Below are 22857 nucleotides of genomic sequence, written 5' to 3'. Positions count from 1 at the left end.
ATTGCTGTGGCTGTCATCTGTATGTGGTTTTAAAAGTGGGAGGACATATCTTCAAGGCGGCCAGGGAAAACGGAGAGCTCGCACATGGGATAAGGTAATAAAAGATTGGTTGTTAAAATTTCATTGCTGCTCAATAATTTTTCTCCAAACTAGCACTTTTTTTGCCATGAAATAAAACTGTTTCAGCATTGCTGTCAGGCTGGAGCTGGTCAGCTTCATAGAGCTTCTAGCAACTGCTCGAAATTTTGTGGCAAGTAACTTCCCTCCTGACTCCCCAAAGCTTGTCCATGATCTACAAGGCACAAGCCAAGAATGTGTTAGAATGCTCTCCACTTGCCTGGATCAGTGCAGTTCCAATTACACTCCAGAAACGCAGCACCATTCAAGTCAAAGCAGCCCTCTTGATTAGCACCCCATCCACCACATTTAACATGCACTCCCTCCACCACCGATGCATAATGGCAGCAGTGTATACCAGTGTAATGGCAACAGCTTCGTCTGTCTGTAAGATGCACTGCAGCAACTCAACAGGGCTCCTTCAACAGCACTTTCCAAACCTGCCACCTCTCCCACCACTTTCCTTCCCACCACATCCCATAACCCCACTCATATTTCTTTTGGCTCCTGAGCAACATATATTCAGCAAGCCATTGCCTTGGTGTAATAGAAACAGAAAACTCTGGGTGGGATTGAAATGTTGGGGGCGGTTCTCCCATTGCGACCCACAAATTTTCTGGCGGGTCTGGTCGGAAGAATTGCATGTCGGCCATTTCGCAGGATTCGCGTATGCGTTCCCGACGCATGCACGTCTCCCAGAACTGGAGAACAGGCACAGTGGAGACCGCGCTGGAAACCGGCGGGAAGAGAATTTAAATCTGTTTTTAATATATTTTAAATGTAGTTTAAATGTGATTATCAGGCTCGGCATGTTCGGGCCCGATAGCATCTCCCACCCCGCCAGGAGTACTTCATTCCGGCAGGGTTTAGAGTAGCTCCCCACGTTCAGGGAACTAGCTGGAGAGCCTGCCGGAATGAAGGGGGGGGCAATCGGGGCCCCCCAGGGGGTCAGGCAGTGGGGGTGGTGCCCCCTGGGCATGGGCACCCTGGTAGTGCCAGCCTCTGCCCCTGGCACTGCCCAAGGGGCAAAGTGCCCATGCCAAGAGGGCACCATGGCACTGCCCAGCGGTCACCGGGCAGTGCCAATTGGGTGGGGCCGCCTATTGTAGGCAGGGGGTCGAGGGGTGATTAGTGGGGGGGTCCCGCTGCCACTCTGCATGGGGATCAGTCTAGGCTGGAGGGAGGCCAGCGATTGGGGCGGGCTGGGGGGAGGTGGTGGTCTGCCCGGGGCGGGGAGTCAGCGGTGGGGGGGGGGGTCTGCGGGGTGAGGGGGAAGGGTTTGCCGCTGCTGGGGGGGCGGTGGGCTGGACATCGGGGCGCTCCGAGATGGGGTGGGGAGTCGGGGCTGGCCCGGGAATTATGGTGGGGACCACGATTGGGCCGTGGGGGGGTGCTGGAGGGGCAGCACTGTGGGGGTCCCGGCTGGCCAGCGGTTGACCTGGCCAGCAAATGGGGAGACTGATAGATCGGGACCACTGCACATGTGCAGAGTTCTGGAGCTGTCAGACTCCGGCGTGAATAGGGCCCGCCGCCCTGGGTTTTTAATGAGATTCACGATTGTGATCTCTGCGTTGCACAGAGTGGGGAGATTCAGGTCTAAAGTTGCACTGAAAAAACTGTCATGATCTAGATCAGTTTTCCCACCAATTCTGCACTTTTGGGAGAATCGCCCCCGTTAACTTTGTTTGTTTCCACATCTGCTGAACATTTAAATAATATCTGTTTTTATTTCAGATTTCCAGCATCCACAGTATTTTGCTTTTTGATTGTTTTTAGTACAGAGATCATGATTGGCTAATTTTGCAAATCTAATAAACACATCAGTTGTGATTGGTCATAAAAGGAACTCACAATTACGTCATTAGTCTTGATTTTCATGTGATTTCTGCATTTTATAACAATATTTTCTACAAAATGCTTACTTTTGGAAGATTTTTATTCATTCTTGGGACATGGGCATCGCCAGCATTTATCGCCTATCCCTAGTTGCCCTTGAGAAGGTGGTGGTGAGCCACCTTCTTGAATTGCTGCAGTCCATGTGCTGTGGGTTGACCCACAATGCCGTTAGGGAGCGAATTTCAGGATTTTGACCCAGTGACTGCGAATAAACAGCGGTATATTTCCAAGTCAGGACGGTGAGTGGCTTGGAGGGGAACTTGCATGTGGTGGTATTCTCATGTATCTTCTGCCCTTGCCCTTCTAGATGGAAGTGGTCCTGGGTTTGGAAGGTACTGTCTAAAGATCTTTGGTGAATTGCTGCAGTGGATCTTGTAGATCGTATACACTGCTGATACTGAGCGTCGGTGGTGGAGGGAGGGCATATTTGTAGATGTGGTGCCAATTAAGTGGGCTACTTTGTCCTGGATGGTGTCAAGCTTCTTGAGTGTTGTTGGAGCTGCGTCCATCCAGGCAAGTGGGCAGTATTCCATCACACTCCTGACTTGTGCCTTGTAAATGGTGGATAGGCTTTGGTGAGTCAGGAGGTGATTTTCTCGCCCAGTATTCCTAGCCTCTGATCTGCTCTTGTAGCCACTGTGTTTATGTGGTGAGTCCAGTTGAGTTTCTGGTCAATGGTAATCCCAAGGATGTTGACAGTGGGGGATTCAGTGATGGTAACACCATTGAATGTTAAGGGCCGGTGGTTAGAGTGTGTCTTATTGGTGATGGTCATTGCCTGGCATTTGTGTGGCGTGAATGTTCCTTGTCATTTGTCAGCCCAAGCCTGGATATTGTCCAGATCTTGTTGCATTTGAACATGGACTGCTTCAGTATCTGAGGAGTCACAAGTGGTGCTGAACATTGTGCAATCATTGGTGAAAATCCCCCATTTCTGACCTTATGATGGAGGGAAGGTCATTGATGAAGTAGCTGAAGATGGTTGGGCCTAGGACACTACCCTAAGGGACTCCTGCAGAGATGTCCTGGAGCTGAGATGACTGACCCTCCACAACCACGACCATCTTCCTGTGTACCAAGTATGACTCCAACCAGCGGAGAGTTTGCCCCCTGATACCCATTGATTCCAGTTTTGCTTGGGCTTCTTGATGCCACACTTGATCAAATGCAGCCTTGATGACGGGGGCTGTCACTCTCACCCCACCTCTGGAATTCAGCTTTTTCATCCCTCATCCATAGAATTCTACAGTGCAGAAGGAACCCACCTGCCCATCGAATCTGCACTGACCACAATCCCACCCAGGCCCTAGCCCCATAACCCCATGCATTTTCCCTAGCTAGTTCCCCCTGACACTAAGCGGCAATTTAGCATGGCCAATCCACCTAACCTACACATCTTTGGACTGTGGTAGGAAACCGGAGCACTCGGAGGAAACCCACGCAGACACGGAGAGAATGTGCAGACTCCACACAGACAGTGATCCAAGCCGGGAATCAAACCCGGTCCCTGGTGCTGTGATGCAGCAGTGCTAACCATTGTGCCACCGTGTCGCCCCATGTTTGAACCAAGGCTGTAATGAGGTCGGGAGCAGAGTGATCCTGGTGAAACACAAGCTGGGTGTCACTGAGCAGGTTATTGCAGAGCAGGTGCTGCTTGATAGTACTGTTGATGACCCCTTCCGTCACTTTATTGATGATGGAGAGTAGACTGGGCGGTAATTGGCCGGATTGGATTTATCCTGCTTTTTGGGTGCAGGGCATAACCTGGGCAATTTTCCACATTGTCGGATAGATGCCAGTATTGTAACTGTACTGGAAGAACCTGGCTAGGGGAGTGGCAAGTTCTGGAGCACAGGTCTTCAGTATCATTGCTGGAATGTTATCAGGGCCCAGTACCTCCAACAGTTTCTTGATATCACATGAAGTGAATCAAAATGGTTGGAGACTGGAATCTGAGATGCTGGGGACCACTGGAGGAAATGAGAACATTGATTTTTGTGATAGGTAGTCTCTAAACTAATAATGGTACTTCCAAGGAGGGGACTGTGGAAACACATTGTTTTGAGACTCAGCTCATGGTCTAGGACCAATCATGTAGTTTAATCCCAATCCTTAAAAACAAGATTTGAAGCAGCAATCATACAATATTTAACTAGTTTAGCCACGATATTCAAGTTTGACTGCAACATTTAGCAAACCTCATATTTGAATTGCCCGTTTTCAAGTTGTAGCAAGCTTTAATAAGCTGAATCCAGAATTTTGTTGACTAGCGATTCCAACCTTGTTTTTCATTGAAATTTTATAGTCTGAGGGTAGATAGTTTTGTTGTGAAGTTGAGTTTATAAAGATGTAAAGAATGTAAAATGCTGGAGGGGAAACAACAGTGTGTGTTCCCTTTAAAAACTGGTTTACGTCAGTCACTTTAAAAGCTGGTTTTGTTCACTGCTGCGATGTTTAAATGATGTGGAGATGCCGGCGTTGGACTGGGGTAAACACACTAAGAGTTTTAATAACACCAGGTTAAAGTCCAACAGGTTTATTTGGTAGCAAATGCCATTAGCTTTCGGAGCGCTGCTCCTTCGTCAGATGGAGTGGATATCTGCTCTGAAACAGGGCCCTGTTTGAGAGCAGATATCCACTCCATCTGACGCATTTGCTACCAAATAAACCTGTTGGACTTTAACCTGGTGTTGTTAAAACTCTTGAGATGTTTAAAATGCAGAGTACACTCAGACTCAAAGTTGCAACATTTGTTTCGAGGACCAGACAACAAGGTTGCCTTGGTAACAGACTCTGCAGGTTTTTGCATTTTGTTAGCCAATGAGTTTAAAGAAGACGCTCAGCTAAAAGACTCTGGAGCAGTTGTTTCTTAACTCTGCCAGCTTCAGACAGGTCTTAAATAAATCACCCTCTAACCAGTGAAATACCGAACCAGACAGTGCTTACGAAGAACTCCAAACTTCCGAACATTATCAGACCTGGTTGTATATTTGCTTTGAGAGTGACTAAAATGCTGTTATTACTGTTTTGGTAATGACTGTTTATTTGAACAGCATTTCAGTTGAACCATCCTTTACTTAAAAGGTTACTGGTTTAGTTAAACTTTCTGATTGGTTGAATAAACTAATTTGTTAATTATTCACTTAAGGCGAGTGTCAGGTCTTTATATTAATGAACCTCTAAATGTTAATGTAGAACAGTTAACACCTTCCCAAACACTTTTACCAGATTACAAAGCAGGGTAAAAGGGATTAACCTCTGTGTCGTAACAGGTTGCTATACTTGTAATAGTGTTAGCAAAGAAAATATAGGCTATAAAACAATATTAACAGCAATAATGGGCAGTTGTTTAACAAATTCACATGGCATGTCTCTGTTGGCTATTTTAATACAGAGGTTAATCCACTAAAAATATCTGAACCTACCAATGAGATATTTTATTGCAATAATTCTCATTATGCTAATTATAAACGTGCTGAACCCTTCAATTAGATTTCTGCCTGTAACTTACTCAACTGATTTTATTTACATTTTTAACTTGAAGATTGGTGAAATTATTGTTTCGCTTGAAAGTAATATTCATATGTATGAAATAAAATTGTTTGACACAAGATGATTATTTTGATTATTGTTTTCTCTTTTATGATCTGTAATAGGGCATTCAACAATTCAAATCCAAAAGGCACTCCGCATTTGGTCACACATCAATAGATGTATTGATTTTGATTATTTTTCAGATGAATTAATACTTGTACATTAATCTAGATTTTGCATTTCTTCTTTTTATACCTTTTTCATCTATTGATTTTTGTAGTGAGCATGCCCACTAGTGAAACAGAGTCTGTGAACCATGAAAATGTAGCTGGTGCAGAATTAGAAGATTTGACCTGCTGCGCTAGACTTGGGTAAGTCTTTTTTTTATTCTTTCACAGGAAGTGGGTATCACAGGTTAGGCCCATCACTAATTGCCCTTGAGAAGGTGGTAATGAGCTGCCTCCTTGAACTTCTGCACTCCATGTGGTGTGGTATACCCACAGTATACCTGGGAAGCGAGTTCCAGGATTTTTAGCCAACAACAGTAAAGGAACAAAAACATAGTTCCAAGTCAGGATGCTGTGTGGCTTGGAAAACTTAGAGATGATGGTGTTCCTATGCATCTGCTGTTCTTGTCCGTGTCGATGGTGGCTGCAAATGTGGAAGGTAAAGTGCATCTTGTAAATGGTACACTGTGCTGCCACTTTGCATCGGTGGTGGAGGGAGTGAATGTTTTAACATGGTAGATATTATTGCAATGAATATCCGTTTGGCAAAGGAAAAAGCTGGAGTTAGTCTGTCTTTAAGATAAGTTTATATGCAAAACTCAGTATAACCTAAATGCAAATGACTGTTCCCTTCCACATAGTTTCCCAATACAGGTGGAAATCGATTCTTATATATGTGCCCTTACTTTTTCCCAATTAGTATCACCTATTCTTAATCAAAGGTAGAGCCTGCACTCAATGGTCACAGCATTTGTAACATGAACAGATTCCATTTTTTAAACAGAAAAAAAAATAGCAAATATATATTTACAGACAAGATTAAAATAATTGTTTTAAATTTTTGGAATTTTAATTACTCAATCCCTTGGAGACCTATTTGTTGGAATGTATGAAGCAGGATTAGTACATTGGTCTAATTTACCCTTTTCTTTAGCTGGTCATAAAATAGCGAATATTTTACCAAAAATGTGATACTTATTTCAATGCATTAATTCCTTTATTTGGAATAAGAAACCACCCAGAATTGGTGAAGTTTTTCTACAAAGACCCCAAGCATTTATGTTACTTGGAACTACCAAATTTTCAGTTTTATTATTGGTCTGTCCATATCGATAATGTTTTTCTCTGGCTTCATTCCAACCTGGTTAGTTTAGCATTGACACAATTGGAGGCAGCCTTCTGTCAGTCCACATTTCTGCCTGTTCTGCTGGGCTCCATTTGTTTTTTAACCAGTCTCTTTTCTTCAAACCCTATAGTTAGACAGACACTTGAGGCATGTTCTTACTGGCTGTTCACGTCACGCTCCCGCTGCAGCAAAGATGGAGAATTTGGCACCCAGCCAAATCTCCATTCACTGCAGCAGGGTGGAAAAATCCCGTCGGTGTGAACAGCTGTAACATACTGACCTTAAGATTTGGATCCAGGTCAGAACACATGTGGGCTACAAACTGTCTCTTTTTGCAGGCTTATTGATGCAAAACTTTTATTTTCACCTTCATTAGGAGATTCTGCCTTTCAAACCAGGCACATGAGGGGCTTGCTGACTTATATATTGATAGTATTTTTGCTTCTTTTGACTCTCTCTCTTGAAAATATGATCTGGCCTGCACACACTTCTCTCACGACTTACAAATCAGAGATTTTGCATGCTCTCTTTCCTTTATTGCTCTCTAAATCACCAATAGATATTATACTAGAACTAAATCCTTTTGTTTGGGGTTCATTTCCAAATTATATTCTCTAATCTTTTCACTACACTGCTCTTCACTTCGTACCTTAAAAACTGTTTGGGAGCAAGATTTTGATTCAGACTTAATAGAAGATAACAAGAAGTCTATTTTCTCTCAAGTACAATTGTCATCTGTATGTGCTAGACATGGCTTGTTACAATTTAAAATCTTACATTCTATCTATCTATTCAAAGCTAAATTATCTAAGATTTATCCAAATTTTGATCCAACCTGTGATAGCTATCATACTGCCTCAGTAATTCATAAGTACTGTTTGTGTCCTAAATTGGCTTTGTTTGAGACATTTTTTACATCACTCACATTTTTAGTAGTAACATTGAACCTTCTCCCATTACAGCAGTCTTTGGAGTGGAACCAAGTGGCATCCCTCTTACAAAAATTCAGACTGATGCCTTTTCAACATTATTAGCTACATGCATTATTCTACTAAATTGGAAGCAGTCTGCCCCACCCTCTTGTATTGATTGGGTATGTGGGGGGCAATTCTCTGAACTTGCCGCGCCTGGCGCAGATCGTCCTGATCCCAGAGAATATCACGTGGGACTTAAAATCAGTTTTGCGTTCGACGCCAAACAGTTTTAAACCTCCTGGCCCCTTTCTGGTGGGTTAAACCGGATCATGCCCAGAAAGAGCGTGAAGCTGACTAGCGTATTTAAAGTAGCATTTAAATAGGCATAGCTTGTTCAAATCCCAGTGCACGGGATTCTGCAACCTTCGGGCGTGGCGCGAGAACAGCAAGAATCACTACTGGTTTCTTGGTGCAATGGCCATGCTGGGGAGGGCTTGGAGATCATTAAAGCACCCATGGTGTCAGGGGAATGCTGGGTGGTGCCCATCAGGCAGTACTCAGCTGTCGGTGCCCACCGGACACCCTGGCAGTGCCCACTAAGCACCATGGCAGTGGCCACCAGGCACTCTGGCAATGCCAGTTGGGCATCTCCAGTGTGCTGGGGGCAGTGCCAAGGAGGTGGGGCCTGAGTGAGGGCGATGACGGTGGGGGGGCATGCAGGGGTTATGCAGGGGGCTATGATGGGGAGGCCAGTGGGTTCATGTCAGAGGCAAGGATGGGAGTGCATGTCTGGGGATCATGATGTGGGGGCATGTCAGTGGTCAGGCAGGGGAACCCATGAGAAAGAGCCCGATACCAGTGGCCCGTTTTGGGGAGGAGGTGGGGTAACATGCCGTCGAGGGCAGGGTATGTTTTGATGTCCGTGGGGGGAGGGAGGGGCTCTCCCAGTGCATTGTGAGATTGGGGCACCATTGTGAAACGGCACCCAAGTGCTCTGAAGCCTGGCTCACCGGCGTATTTAAGCCCCACCTCCATCCCTGGTACCGGTACAAAACTCCCAACATACCAAAGAAATGACTGAGTGTGGGAGGATTGTGGTATAGAGCACGCCTGAGGGACTGATGTGGATCTGTCCATTATTCTCACCATTATGACAATTAGTCATTTTTAGTGAGAATCCGCCCAAATTTCTTGTGCAGAATCTCAAACTTTAGAAAAAAAGTATAAGAGGCTTCACTGATAGATTTTATGTAGCTTGATCTTCCCTAGATTATTTTGAGAAACTACAGCTCTCTACTTTCATGTAACTGACCCCAATTAAGTTGTATATATTATATCATGTTAAAGTTGATCAGCATGGTGATTCAGGAAGATAGCATGAGAGGCCAAAAATATAATTCACACCCAGTGCTTTCTTCCCAGCTTCTTTTTACCAGCGGGCATAGAAATGACTAGCTCAAACAGGAAAAGCTGGAAAATCTGCGCAGGCCTGACAAAATCTGTGGAGAGACAATAGAGCCAACACTTCGAGTCTGGATGACCCTTCATCAGAGCTGTATCCACAGTATTTTGCTTTTATCGTAGAAATTACTAGATTTAAATCTACTTACCAGATTTGGTATGACTGCTTCCTACCTCCTGGATGCTTCCCCCCTCACCGGCAAGAATCACTAGTGCTCTGCAGTAGCGGAGACCAGGCACCATGGCCATGCTAAGGGCCGGGAGGGAGGGGGGAGAATCGGAGGCCATTGAAGCCCCCGCGTGGTCGAGGGCATGGCTAGACAGTGCCAGCCTGGCAGTGCCCACATGGCACCCAGGCAGTTCCCGATTGGCACCCTGGCAGTGCCCAGTTGGGCAACATAAGTGTGTCAGGGACAGTGCTAAGTGAGTGGGGCCTGAGTGGGGGTGGGGCTATGATGGGGGACTATGCACAATGATGTGAGTCTTATGCAGAGAGGGATTTGTGCAATGGGGGTGCTGTGCAAGGGAGAGCTCTGTAATGGGAGTGGTCTTTGGGGAGGTGGTCATCAAGGGCGGAGCTCTGCAAGGTGGGTGGTTGTCAAGGGGGGGGTAGCTCTGCAAGGGGGTGCTCTCGAGGGGTAGCCTCCTTAGGAGGTTGGAGATACACTTCCCTCTGGGGCAGATTTCCTTGCAGAAATGCCGTTTTTATGTGTATTGACTTACATTTCCAAGAAAATATAGCTAAAAGGGCCAAAAAACAATTAAATTATCTTTCCTGCTGAGGATGAGACCAGTCTACCATTTTTATCTCCTAAGCATTCTTCAAACTTCTAAGCTACTAGTTCAGCATTGACCTTATAAGTTGTACCTGGTAGTACTTTTTCTCTGCAAATCCACTTAAGCGATAATGCTGACTGACACCTATCAGGAATGTCTGCATACATGCCAAACGCTGTCTAAGCTTTTTTAACTATTTCTATTTAGCCTCCCGTATGGCTTTATCTCCTAATTTGTTGGCAGCTACAAAAACATCTCGATCATGTGGACATCAGTTTCTATTATTTATTGGGATGGTGCTGCATTCTCCATTCCATTGCATCATCTCGTTTGACTATGACCTTTGCTCGCTTGTTGAACCCGTTCTGGGCTACTACTGTTAGATCACCTGTATACCCAATCTGAGCCCCTTTCCACCATATGTGAATGTCTCCTCAACCTGGACTCATGCCCAACCTATTACTGGAACTTAAGCTACTTTTTTATTTTCCATACTCACACACCATTCTCCCAGTAAAACTCCAACCAGTGGAGAGCTTCCATTGATTACATATTGAGCAAGGGCCAGGAATCCAGCTCTAGATCAAGTAAGCACAACAGTAACACAATTTTGTTGCAGAAATAGAAGAAGTTTTGTTCAGTACAAACTGGGGCTGGAATCTTCTGCTCTCTCTAATGGCAAGCTTGGAGTTGAGAAGGGCATTTAATTAAGCAGGATGGTGTCAAAACTGAATGCCGCCACCTTCCTACCTTCACCAAAATTAAGTTCAGGGCAGAAGGCCCATTGTCAACCTTTCCCCTCTATCCCACTTGAGGCCCTTAAATGGCTGATTAATGACCATTTAAAGGTCTCATCCCATCTCTGTTGGTATTAACCCAACTGCCATCCAGGCCTGTCACCATGTAGCATTCATGACAGCTAAAATCTTGCAGCCAGCTTCTCAACTTTCAGTAAAAACTCTCAGTTTTTAATCAAGGGGTGGACATCAGAAAAGGCAAGAACCAACTCTCTCCTCCAACCGACCTGGCTGCCAAACTCCCCTGCACCTCTCTCCCTGCGACCCCCACCTCATGAAGCCCCAAACTTCCCACATTACATATCTGTTACCTGGATTAATCCATGATCCTGGGAATCCAGTGCCTGTCCTTTTGACAGCGGTCACGGCTGCCCTTCAGGTGCTGTTGAGCATTACAGCTCTTGTCTCTGATTAGTCAGCAGCACTTGCTCGGCGAGACTTCCATCCCTGAGGTCTTGATTCTGGGGGAAGCCTGCGCTGGCTTTGTCACTGCCTGATTGGCTTGCAGTTGGGTGGGTTTTCCTGAAAAGAGGCAGCATAGGTTTCTCACTGCCTTCCAGCCAACCGCAACGCCTCAGCAAACCTTTGCCCTGAGTTTCAGTTGTACAGTTCTCAAACGGGTTCAGTATTCCCCTTTTTATCCTTGATGCAAGATTTTACCATGTTATTTTTTCTGCAGTAGACTTTTTAAGATGTTATTTCAGTCATACACCTTATAGTTTCAACTACTCAAGTTTCCTGTACTAACCTTTTGGAATTATTTGTAATTAATATATCATGCAACCTTGCTGTTTAGCTTAAATTAAATGGTCCTTACTCAGCCATTACTTTTGCTCCCCCACAATATAAAAATAATTCAACAGGGACTATTGATGGGCTGGGTTTTTAATATTAAGCTTTTGATGCTTGATGCCCTTGGTTTAATTGCAGGCCAGACTCAGGAAATTAAGTTTTTATTCTATGACTCGGTGATCCAATAGCTTCAGTTGCTAGTTCAGAAAACTCTATACCATTTTGCGAATTAATCGGACTTTAAAATAATTTGACAGATTGATGTGATGACTTGGTATCTTTTTAATGAACAGGATTGATTTTAATTCCCAGGTGGGCATGCAGTAAAGTGTGCAAGCGGCTGGCAGCAGTAGGCAGACTTGATCAAATTTAATGGTGGAACCTCATCAACATGCCACATGACCGAAGGGATCAGCAGCAAACAGCTGCTGGTAAAATCAGGAAGCAAAAGATTGTCATTGTTCCTGGCAGATGTTGTCAGCAGGGAAGTCACCTCTGCTTTTCCTCTCATGCTACAGCCTGAAGTGACAAACTGGGCCATAATTCTTATCATCAGAACCTACCTTCATATTTAAGGAGGACCACAATGACTGTTGGTTAAATTGGGGCAATGAAAGAGTGGGTAAGTCCCCTGCTCCATTTTAACTAACCTCCCACAATGGTTTCCACCAAGCAGTTGTGGAATTGGGGACAGGGTAGTTTAGGCAAAGAAGCTTAAAATTCAGCTCAAATTTTGTTGTAGGGTGTGTGTAGTTCTGTAGGTCTCACAAAGAGGTTCTGAGTGTTGTATAATTTAACAGTAAGTGTTTATGAATTATTCATAACTGGACACATATATTCAACATAGCAGTCTAAGCAAGGAGTTGTCTCCCTGTTTGTCGTCTTGTATGAGACTTCCCTCTAGACTAAGGTCATGTGTTCCTTTACATCATAGTGTGGGTGGTACTTTACCCAGTCCTGCATTACCAATTTCTATGCCAAATGCTTATACTACATAGGTTCACCACCTTCTTGAGTGAAGGCATTTCTCATTATCTCAGTCCTAAATGGCCTACCCCGTATCTTGAGACCATGACCTCTTTGTTCTAGACCTTCCGGCTTGAGGAAATAACATCTCTGCATTTAGTCTGTTTTTATACAGTTCAGTTAGAGCCCTTCTCATTCTTCTAACCCAATCTCTCCTCATTCGACAATCCTGCCATGCCAGGAATCAGTCTGGTGAACCTTTGCTGCACTTCCTCTATGCAAGTATATCTTTTCTTCGATAAGGAGACCAAAAGTGCACACAATATTCAAGGTGTGATCTCACCCTGGCCTTGTACAGCTGCAGTAAGAACTCTTTGCTCCTGTACTCAAGTCCTTTTGCAATGAAGGCCAACAAATTATTTGCCAGTTTGGTATATCTGCATGCTTGCTTTCAATAAATGTTGTACTAGGATACCTAGTATTAGGTATTAACATCAACATTTCCCAATCTATCACCATTTAAATAGTGCCAATTGGAGTTTTTTGAGAATGTAACTAATAGAATGGTAAAGGGTGACCATTTGGTGGTGCATTTGGATTTTCAAAAAGCATTTGATAAAGTCCCGCATAAGAAGTTAGTATGCAAAATTAAAGTGCATGGGATTGGGGGGTAATATTAGCTATTCTGTTTCTCCATCCAAAGTGGATAACTTCACATTTATTCACATTATACTGAATCTGCCATTTATTTGCCCACTCACTCAACTTGACTAAATCACCTTGAAGCCTCTTAACATCCTCCTCACCACTGACATTGACACCAAGTTTCATGTAATTAGAAAACTTGGAAATATTACTTTTGGTTCCCTCATTCAAATCATTGATGTGTATTGTAAATTGTTGTGGTCCAAGCACTGATCCCTGTGGGACCCCACGAGTCACCGCCTACCACTTTGAAAAAGACCCATTTATTCCTACCCTCTGTTTCCTGTCTGCTAACCAGTTCTTAGTCCATGCCAATAATTACATAATAACTTATTCAATTAGTTACATCCTCAAAAAAACTCCAATAGGCTCATCAAACATGATTTTCCCTTCATAAATCCATGTTGACTTTGTCAAATCCCATTGATATTTTCTAAATGTCCTGTTATCGCATCCTTTATAATAAAACAGCATCTTTCATATTACAGACGTTAGGCTAACTAATCTATAATTCCCTGTTTTCTCCCTTCCGCCTTTTTTAAATAGCAGAGTTACGTTTGCCACCTTCTTTCTGCTGGGACTATTCGAGAACCTATGGCCACCTCCTTTAGTAGCCTGGGATGTAGATTAACAGGCCCTGGAGATATATCAGTTTTCAGTTCCATTAATTTCTCCAACATTATTTTACATAATACTAATATCCTTCAGTTTCTCCTTTTCAGTAGACCCTTGATTCCTTAGCATATCTGGGAACTTATTTGTGTCTTCCTCTATGAAGAGAGAGCTAAATTCGTTGTTTAATTGCTCTGCCATTCCCTTGTTCTCTATTATAAATTGTTCTGTTTTGGACTGCGTTCGTCTTCACTTATATTTTCTTTTTTTTTCTGATAGAAGCGTTTACAGTCTGCTTTTATGTTACTTGCAATTTATCTCTCATACTCTATTTTTTGTCTCTTAATTAATCTCTTCATTCATTCAAGTGTCCACACAATCTTTCAGGTACCCAGCCTTACCAACAGAACACCACTGCTTCACCAGGTCACCAACTTTAGGATAATTTCAGAATTCTGCTTCTTGCTAGCCAACTTCAGCGGGTCTGCACCTTTCAGCTCTGTCTTTAACTGGAGGCCTCTCTCTGCCCTTTATTTAACTTCAATGATGGCACCTTATTCAATTTCCAGTTCTTTTGTCTCATTGACTTCAGTCTTCCTGGAACTTCTCTTTCATAAAATTATCATAGAATCGCTACAGTGCAGAAGCAGGCCATCGAGTCTGCACCAATTCTCCGACAAAGCATCTGACCCAGGTTCTATCCCTGTAACCCCACGTATTTAACCTGCTAATCCCCTAACCAATCCACCTTGAGACACTAAGGGGCAATTTTGAATGATCAATCCACTGAACCTGTACTTTAATTCCCTGGCTTCTAGAACTATTGGCTCGTTAGCTTCTGGGATGTGCTTTCTACATTTTACTCCATTGCTCTGCCTCTCTTCTTCTGGCAGTGTCTGTGAGAGATGCTTCCCTTCCAGCTACCTGGTTCCAACTCTCTTGGGTCCAGCTTAAAACTAAATTCAAACAATTATTTCTAACTTAAAGTGATTCCTGGTTGCTAAGCAACAACTTAGTCTTTATTTACACGTGTTTGTTTTCAAATCATAAACTCTCATCACAAAGCAGGCACAGTTTCAAATTAGACCAAAACTTCCCAACACCTTTGTTTTTAACATGAATCTAAATCAGGTTTTCACCCTTTCTTACTCAGAAGCACACAATTAAATTCATCTAAATCTATACATTGTTTTTAATGTCCAAAATACAAATATAGATTACTTAAAACAGCCTTGCTTTCCAGAGACTTCAACTTTGAAAGAAAGAAACCTTCACAACCATGAAGATTTTCTTACAATGGTGTTACATCTACTTCACTTACACTTCACATCATCGTTAATTTATTACATCATACATATAAACTTCTTTTATTTCAAAACTACACATGGTTTGAATATTGTTGTAATCCTTCCAGGTTTTTGCACAATTTATGAACTATCTCAGTCCAGTTCTCAATAGATTTTGAATGATCTTTTGCAAACAGCTCACTTGCCTGCATTATAACTGCTATATCTTGTATAGTATTACTGACAAGCACTTCTAAATTAATGTCTCTGGTGATTGACCTAGAAAGATCATTTTTCAATTTCAGTTCTTCTTGTTGGCAATTCGTAATTTCCAATTTTGCAGGTTCTTCAGTTGTTTTGTTATTGTCCATTACTAACTTGGATACATCAGTAATATTACTTGGTTTGTTTTTTTGCCCGACTGCAACACTATTCAACAATGAGTTTTTATTCACAAGAACGACTTTAGAATTGTGACACTCCATATCACCCATCCTCCCTTCCATTTTCTCCAGTTTGATTCCAAATTCAAGAATCTCATTGTTCATTTTGCGACCAAAGTTCTAACAGTTTGTTAGTTTTAGTTTTTAATTCTGAGTTACCAGCAATTTCGTTATCCCATTAAAAGGACAGTTTTGATGCTTGAAGTTCATCACGTTTTAACTGAAGCTCAATCTTTGCTGTTTGAACATAGAACATAGAACAGTACAGCACAGGAACAGATCCTTCGACCCACAATGTTGTACCAAACATGATAAACTAATGCCTTCTGCCTGCCCTTGGTCCATATCCTTTTAATTCTTGCATATTCATGTGCTTATTTAAAAAAGCCCCTTAAACATCCCTATCGTATCTGTCTGCACCACCAACCCTGGCAGCGTGTTCCAGATATCTACCACTCCCTGCGTAAAAAAAACTTGCCCCTCACATCTCTTTTGAATCCTCCCCCCCTCCCCCTCCCCCACCCCACCCCTCACCTTAAGTGCATGCCCCCTAGCATTAGACTTTTCAACTCTGGGAAAAAGATTCTGACTGTCAATGCTATCTATTCCTCTCATATTTCTTATAGATTTCTAATAGGTCTCCCCTCAGCTTCGCGCTCCAGAGAAAACAACTCTAATTAGTCCAGCCTCTCCGTATAGCCTGTACCCTCTAATCTAGGCAGCGTATTGGTAAATCTCTTCTGCACCCTTTCCCAAGCCTCCATATCCTTCCTGTAATGTGACGATCAGATTTGAACGCAATACTCTAGTATGGCTAACCAAAGTTTTATAAAGCTGCAACATGACATCCTGCACAGAGGAGGACATGCCCCTGTCTACATCAACGGGGATGAAGTAGGAAGGGTTGAGACCTTTTTTTATGTGTCCAGATCACCAACAGCTTGTTCCAGTCTCCCCATGCCGACACTATAGTTAAGAAAGCCCGCCAACACCTCTACTTTCTCAGAAGACTAAGGAAATTTGGCATGTCAGCTACGATTCTCATCAACTTTTACAGATGCACCATAGAAAGCATTCTTTCTGATTGTATCACAGCTTGGTATGGCTCCTGCTCTGCCCAAGACCGTAAGAAACTACAAAAGGTCATGAATGTAGCCCAATCCATCACACAAACCAGCCTCCCATCCATTGACTCTGTCTACACTTTCCGCTGCCTTGGCAAAGCAGCCAGCATAATTAAGCGCTCCGGACATTCTCTCTTCCACCTTCTTCCGTCGGGAAAAAAATACAAAAGTCTGAGGTCACGTACCAACCGCCTCAAGAACAGCTTCTTCGCTGCTGCTGTCAGACTTTTGGATGGACTTACCTTGCATTATGTTGATCTTTCTCAGCACCCTAGCTATGACTGTAACACTATGTTCTGCACTCTCTCATTTTCTTCTCTATGAACGGTATGCTCTGTATATCGCAAGAAACAATACTTTTCACTATATACTAATACATGCGACAATAATAAATCAAATCAAATCAAATTTTGTACTCAATACCCCAACCAATAAAGGCAAGCATGCCATACATCTTTTTTACCACCTTATCTACTTGTGTGGCCACTTTCAGGGAGCTATGGACTTGAACCCCAATATCTTTCTTTACATCAATGCTGTTCAGGGTCCTGCTATTAACTGTATACTTACCCATAACATTTGATCTCCCAAAATGCAGCATCACACACTTGCTGGGATCAAACTCCGTCTGCCTTTTCTCCGTCCATATCTGCAACTGATCTACACCCTGCTGTCTTCTTTGACAACCTTCTACACTATCCAAAACTCCACCTATCTTTGTGTCATCTGCAAACTTACTAACTCACCCATCTATGTTTTCATCCAAGTCATTTATAAATATCACAAACAGCAGAGCTTCCAGTATGGATTTTTTACAATTCGATCATTTAGACAGTTCAAGTCTTCAGTCAAGTGTTCCGCTTTCCATGATTGATTCTAAACTGTTTCTACCAATTTTCTTTCTTCATTAACAAATTCCTCTTTCATATGTAAAAATTGGTTTTCTACACTAATCAGATTTTCCTTCAATTGCTTGTTATCTGCAATAAATGCCAGATTCTTGTCCATAGTAGTTTTCAAATGTTTGTTAAGATCAACATGATCAACTGTTTGCTGCAATACAGTTGCCATTACATTATTGTCTCCACAAGCCAAATCATTGTCTAGAATGAAATCTCTTCCTCCAATAGGTGATTTAAGAATAATTCACATTATAAAAATTCAACTTACAAAATAACTCCTTAAATTAACTTCAGGCAAAAGAAACAAGTTAATCCCTTTCCATTAATATCCCTTATTAATACTTCTTCCTTCAAGAACTTTCTGATGCACAATTCGTGTTACCAGTCACCAACAATGAATGATTTGTTCCTGTATCTCTCAAACTATTGATTTATTTACTTATGTTGTTGGACGAGTAAGGGAACACTTCTCCCTTACAAAACATCCAGAACCCTTCTGTCCTAGATTGTCCCCGGTTGCTAAGCAATAATCTAGTTTTCCTTTAAACCCTGCTTACTAACACGTTATAAACCCTTTAATTATAATGCAGGCGTATGTGTGTCCCTGCAAACTGATTCTCTTCAGTTAACTCTCCGATCCCTTTTTGAAAGCTTCAATGACTTTAATCAGGCAATTGAGGATAGCCTGTTAGAATATGAACACCCTGATTAAGAGCCAAATTGATGGACCAATCAGGGAGCCTCTTGCCTTGTACTTCACCAGGAGTGTCAGTTCCTCTGCAACTCCTAGTGTGGAATGCTAACTGAAAGCACTCTGTACGCTGTTGTCAGACTTGTAAATAAAGGGATTTTGGTGAAGGGACTTCTGCCTCTGAGGACTTAGTACAGTGGTGACAAGGAAAAAGGAATGACCCGAAGGAACTTGCTTACTATCAACCGCTAAACATCAAGGGTAAGCCATTGCCTGGCAGGCATGTCTCTAGTTGGGAAATTGGATTCTTTTGACCCTGCCGTGGAAGACTGGGCCAATATGTAGAGCGGATGAAGTATTTCTTCAGATCTAACAACATAGTCCCAGATGAAAAGCAACGGGCAATTCTGCAGAGTGCTTGTCGGCCATCAGCTTTCACTGTTATGCACAGTTTAACCTTTCCGGAGGCATCGGACACAAAAACCTTCCAGGAATTGATGGACTTGGTAAAAGAGTACAATGACTCTAAGCCACCTCTGATCCTGCGAAGATACCAGTTTTACTCAGCATTCCGAGAGATGGGGGAGTCAGTCACTAACTTCCTCACGAGATTAAGGTGATTAGCTTAGACTTGTGAATTCGGTTTGACGTTAAATGAGATGCTCTTAGGCTATTTGATATGCAGAATCAATAATATGACCATACAAAAATGTCTGTTGGTGAAGGCCAAGCTGGACTGCAAACAAGCATTACAGCTGGCTTTGTCCTTGGAAAAAGCGGCAAGTGGAGCACATGAGTTACAGGCTATTCCGATGGAGGTAGATGCCCTCATCAGTGCAACTGAATTAAGGGACTACCACTGTGGGGCAGGCAACTATATAGCCGCCCTCAGGAAGGACTCGGATACTAGGGAACCCAGGCCCACTCACAGAACCACTCCTAAACAAGGCCGAATTAGGATTAGACCGACAGGAGTCCCTGCAGAATCCTGCCCGGCAAGATATTGCAACTGTTGCCAGTCTTCGGAGTTGGAGAAGAAAAACAAAGTTCCAAAATCGACACTTTGGAAAAGGACACGTAGGCCGGGGTACAGGAGAATGCACACTCTGGAAGCTCCACTTACCCTTCAACGAGGAACAACTACTCTGCATAGCAATGACCAAATGGGAACCTATTAAATTATCCATAAGGCTGAACAGACGTCCAATATGAATGGAGGTCGGCACAGGCACAACCGTATCCATGGAAGGGGAAACAGTGTTCAACACAATTCGCACTGGACTCCAACCCTTATCTCTAACCGAGAACTCGGTAAGACTGAGGACTTATACAGGGGAACCACTGAGAGTGTTGGGCACAACAAATGTGCCTGTTGTGTATGGAAAGCAACTGGTTAGGCTACCATTGATGGTAGTGGAAGGTTCGGGACCAAGCCTATTGGGACGCAATTAGCTGAAGGAGATCCAATTAGACTGGGTAAACATTTTCCAGGTAGAAAATGGTCGTCTGACTGAAGTCCTATGCAAATACCCAGAAGTTTTTTGAGAAGGGCTAGGAACAATTAAAGGAGCAATATTATATTATATGTCGATCCGGAGGCAGTCTCAAAATTCTGCAAAGCCCAGCTGGTACCATTCACATTAATGGAAAAGGTCGATACGGAAATCAAAAGATTGGAGCATAAAGGCATAATAAAACCGATCTAATTTGCAGAATGGGTGGCACCTGTGGTGCCTATTCTGAAGCCGGACGGCTCAGTTCATTTTTGTGGAGATTTTAAACAGACAATAAATCGCTACTCACAACTTGATAAATACCCAATTCCCCGGATTGAGGATCTATACGCAAAGCTGGCAGGAGAACTCGTATTCTCTAAACAAGACATGAGTCAGGCATACCTACAGCTGAAGCTGCATGAAGATTCACAAGAATTCTCCACAATCAACACACTGAAGAGCCTTTTTCAGTATACAAGATTATCCTTCGAGGTATTGTCAGCCTGCGCGATATTTCAGAGAACGATGGAGAACATACTACAAGGGTTACCACAGGTCGCCATTTACCTGGATGATGTCCTCATCACCAGAAAAACAAGGACAGAACACCTGCAGAACCTGGAGGAAGTCCTTAGAAGATTTTCAGCAATGGGTGTGCGCTTAAAGGGGGGAAAATGTGTCTAATTAGCATCACAAGTACCCTATCTGGGTTACAAAGTCAATAAATTCGGCCTACATTCTCTGGAGGATCGAGTGCAGGCAATAAAAGATGCCCCGGCCTCCACCACAATCCAGGAGTTATGGTAGTTTTAAGGGCTGGTGACATATTATGGGAAGTTCTTACAAAACAGCGCCTTTATCTTGGATCTTCTACATCAATTACTGAAAAAGGGGCAAGCCTAGAAATGGTCTGCCCACCAAGACTGGGCCTTCAAGGAAATTAAACAACTCTCCTCAGCAAATGTTTTAGCGCATTATGACCCCAGGAAGGAGTTGGTGCTCACTTGTGACATGTCTCCATATGGCATTGATGCAGTTCTGGCACACAGATGACAAATTGGACAGGAACCAGCCCTTTAAACTACCAAAGCTCCTGGATTTTGGTGGGGGCCTGGGCGACGACTCTGCATCAGGCTGAGACTGCTATTTCCAAACCTGGGAGGATGGTGGAAAAACACCAAGAGGCCTAATGCAGGGGCCACACAACACTCGCCAAGAGAGGCACTTCGGTGCCGGCGAGAATGTCTGGGTAGGAAATTTCTCCAATGGGCCCATATGACTACCAGGAACGGTCGATCCAGGACAGGACCGGTATCCTACCGGGTATGCGTGAGCGAGGTCGTCTTAAGAAAACACCTGGACAGGTAGGGGCCTCGAAGTTGCCTCCCTTCCCAAGCCAATTCAGCCCAGCTGGCCTAGGGCCGAGGAGAGTCCTCTCCGACGGACCAGCCCCATCTCTCCAGCACCCCTGGTGAGAACCTCGGAGTTCGAAATTGACATGGCGGATGAAGCAGTGGTTGTTCCCCTACCGATGGAGGAAGAGGACAAACCAGCCCTCCGGCACTTGCTGCAGAAGAGACAGGTGCCGAGCCGATTCACCCCTCTAACGTCAAAGGCCGAATTAGAGGATCCGGACCCGGCACGGAAATGGAGAAAAAGACCCATGAGGCGATTAGGCCACAGGGATTCCTCAGATTTTGAGGGGGAAGAGTGTAACGATTTTAATCAGGCAATTGAGTTGGCCTGTTAGAATATGAACTTCCTGATTAAGGGCTAAATTGATGGATCAATTAGGGAGCCTCTTGCTTTGTTCTTAACCAGCAGTGTCAGTTCCTCTGGGACTCCTAGTGTAGACTGTGAACTGAAAACACTCTGTACGCAGCTGTCAGACTTGTAAATAAAGGGATTTTGGCGAAGGGACATCTGCCTCTGAGGACCTATTACAAAAGCCAATATTGAATCTGCCTCCATTACACACTCAGACAGTGCATGTTAGATGCTTTCCACTCACTGCCTTTAAAAAAGTGTTTTTCATGTCACTTCTGGTTATTTTGACAATACCTTTAAATTGGTATCTTTTGATTCAACACTTCCACCAATGTAAACACTTGTTCTTTAGCTCCAGATTTCTCATAATTTTGAACAACTTTATCCTATAGCCTTTCCTGAGAAGAACATTGCCAGCTTCACCAATCTGTTCAAATAAGTGAAGTCTCACTTCTCCAGAACCATTCTCATAAAAACAAGAAGTGTTGGAAAAATTCAACAGGTCTGGCAGCATCTGTAGAGAGATAAACAGAGTTAACTTATCAAATGTTTCAAGACAATATGACTCTTCTTTCTACCCTCTTAGACTTATTGAAGATTTCACTCACCTTTGCAGGTCTCTGCAGGTCATGGTCACTATACCTGCAGGCTGATGAGCCCTGGCTCCCTTGCTGCTGGTTGGCTGAAACATCTCGCACTGGAATATATGAAGAACATGAGTCACTTGTTTTTAGCTTTATGTTGGTTACATTATTAGCTCGGCTTGGTTACGTAATTACGAGAGGCGAGTGAGCTCAGGGTTGAATAATAGTGATGGTTTTGTGGTGTAGGCTTGGTGGTCTTACTGATCAAGTGTCCATGACTTGGTACTGTGCATCAAAGTAGGCAGAATTCCTTGAAGTGCACACTTGCATCAGGAAGGTGTTCAGCTTTGAGTGGCAAGGGAATTGCTCTGTGTTTATCCTCTTTTTTGGGATTGGAGTACTATTTTGGCTGAACATGGAGAGTATTCCCTGAAATAGACTGCTGTACTCAGTTGCAGGACTGTGCTTTGACCAGTTGCAGCTGCACAGGGCAGATTTCAGCCACCTGTCGGGGAGAGCTGAGACAGTTTGAACCAACAGAATAGTTGTGATGGGGCTTTGAGGCAACAGAGTGAAGACTCCAAGGAGTCTGCAAGGTTTTAGGACATTAATAAATGTTCCTTCCGTTACAAACCCCCAA

General features: G+C 43.4%; 1 protein-coding gene across 1 annotated transcript in view; it reads left to right on the top strand.

The window, feature by feature from the left end:
* The window catches only part of LOC144498638 (voltage-dependent L-type calcium channel subunit alpha-1C-like), a 1025631-nt gene that overhangs the window by 519691 nt on the left and 483083 nt on the right, over positions 1-22857 (top strand). Inside the window, exon 10 of the mRNA XM_078220060.1 lies at positions 5828-5918. Coding sequence (XP_078076186.1) covers positions 5828-5918 — 91 coding nt within the window. The remainder of the gene's footprint in view (positions 1-5827; positions 5919-22857) is intronic.

Source organism: Mustelus asterias, chromosome 9 (assembly GCF_964213995.1).
Source record: "Mustelus asterias chromosome 9, sMusAst1.hap1.1, whole genome shotgun sequence".
Classification (NCBI taxonomy): domain Eukaryota; kingdom Metazoa; phylum Chordata; class Chondrichthyes; order Carcharhiniformes; family Triakidae; genus Mustelus; species Mustelus asterias.
The sequence above is the reverse complement of the archived record's forward strand: the minus strand, read 5'-3'. Positions and strand labels throughout refer to the sequence as shown.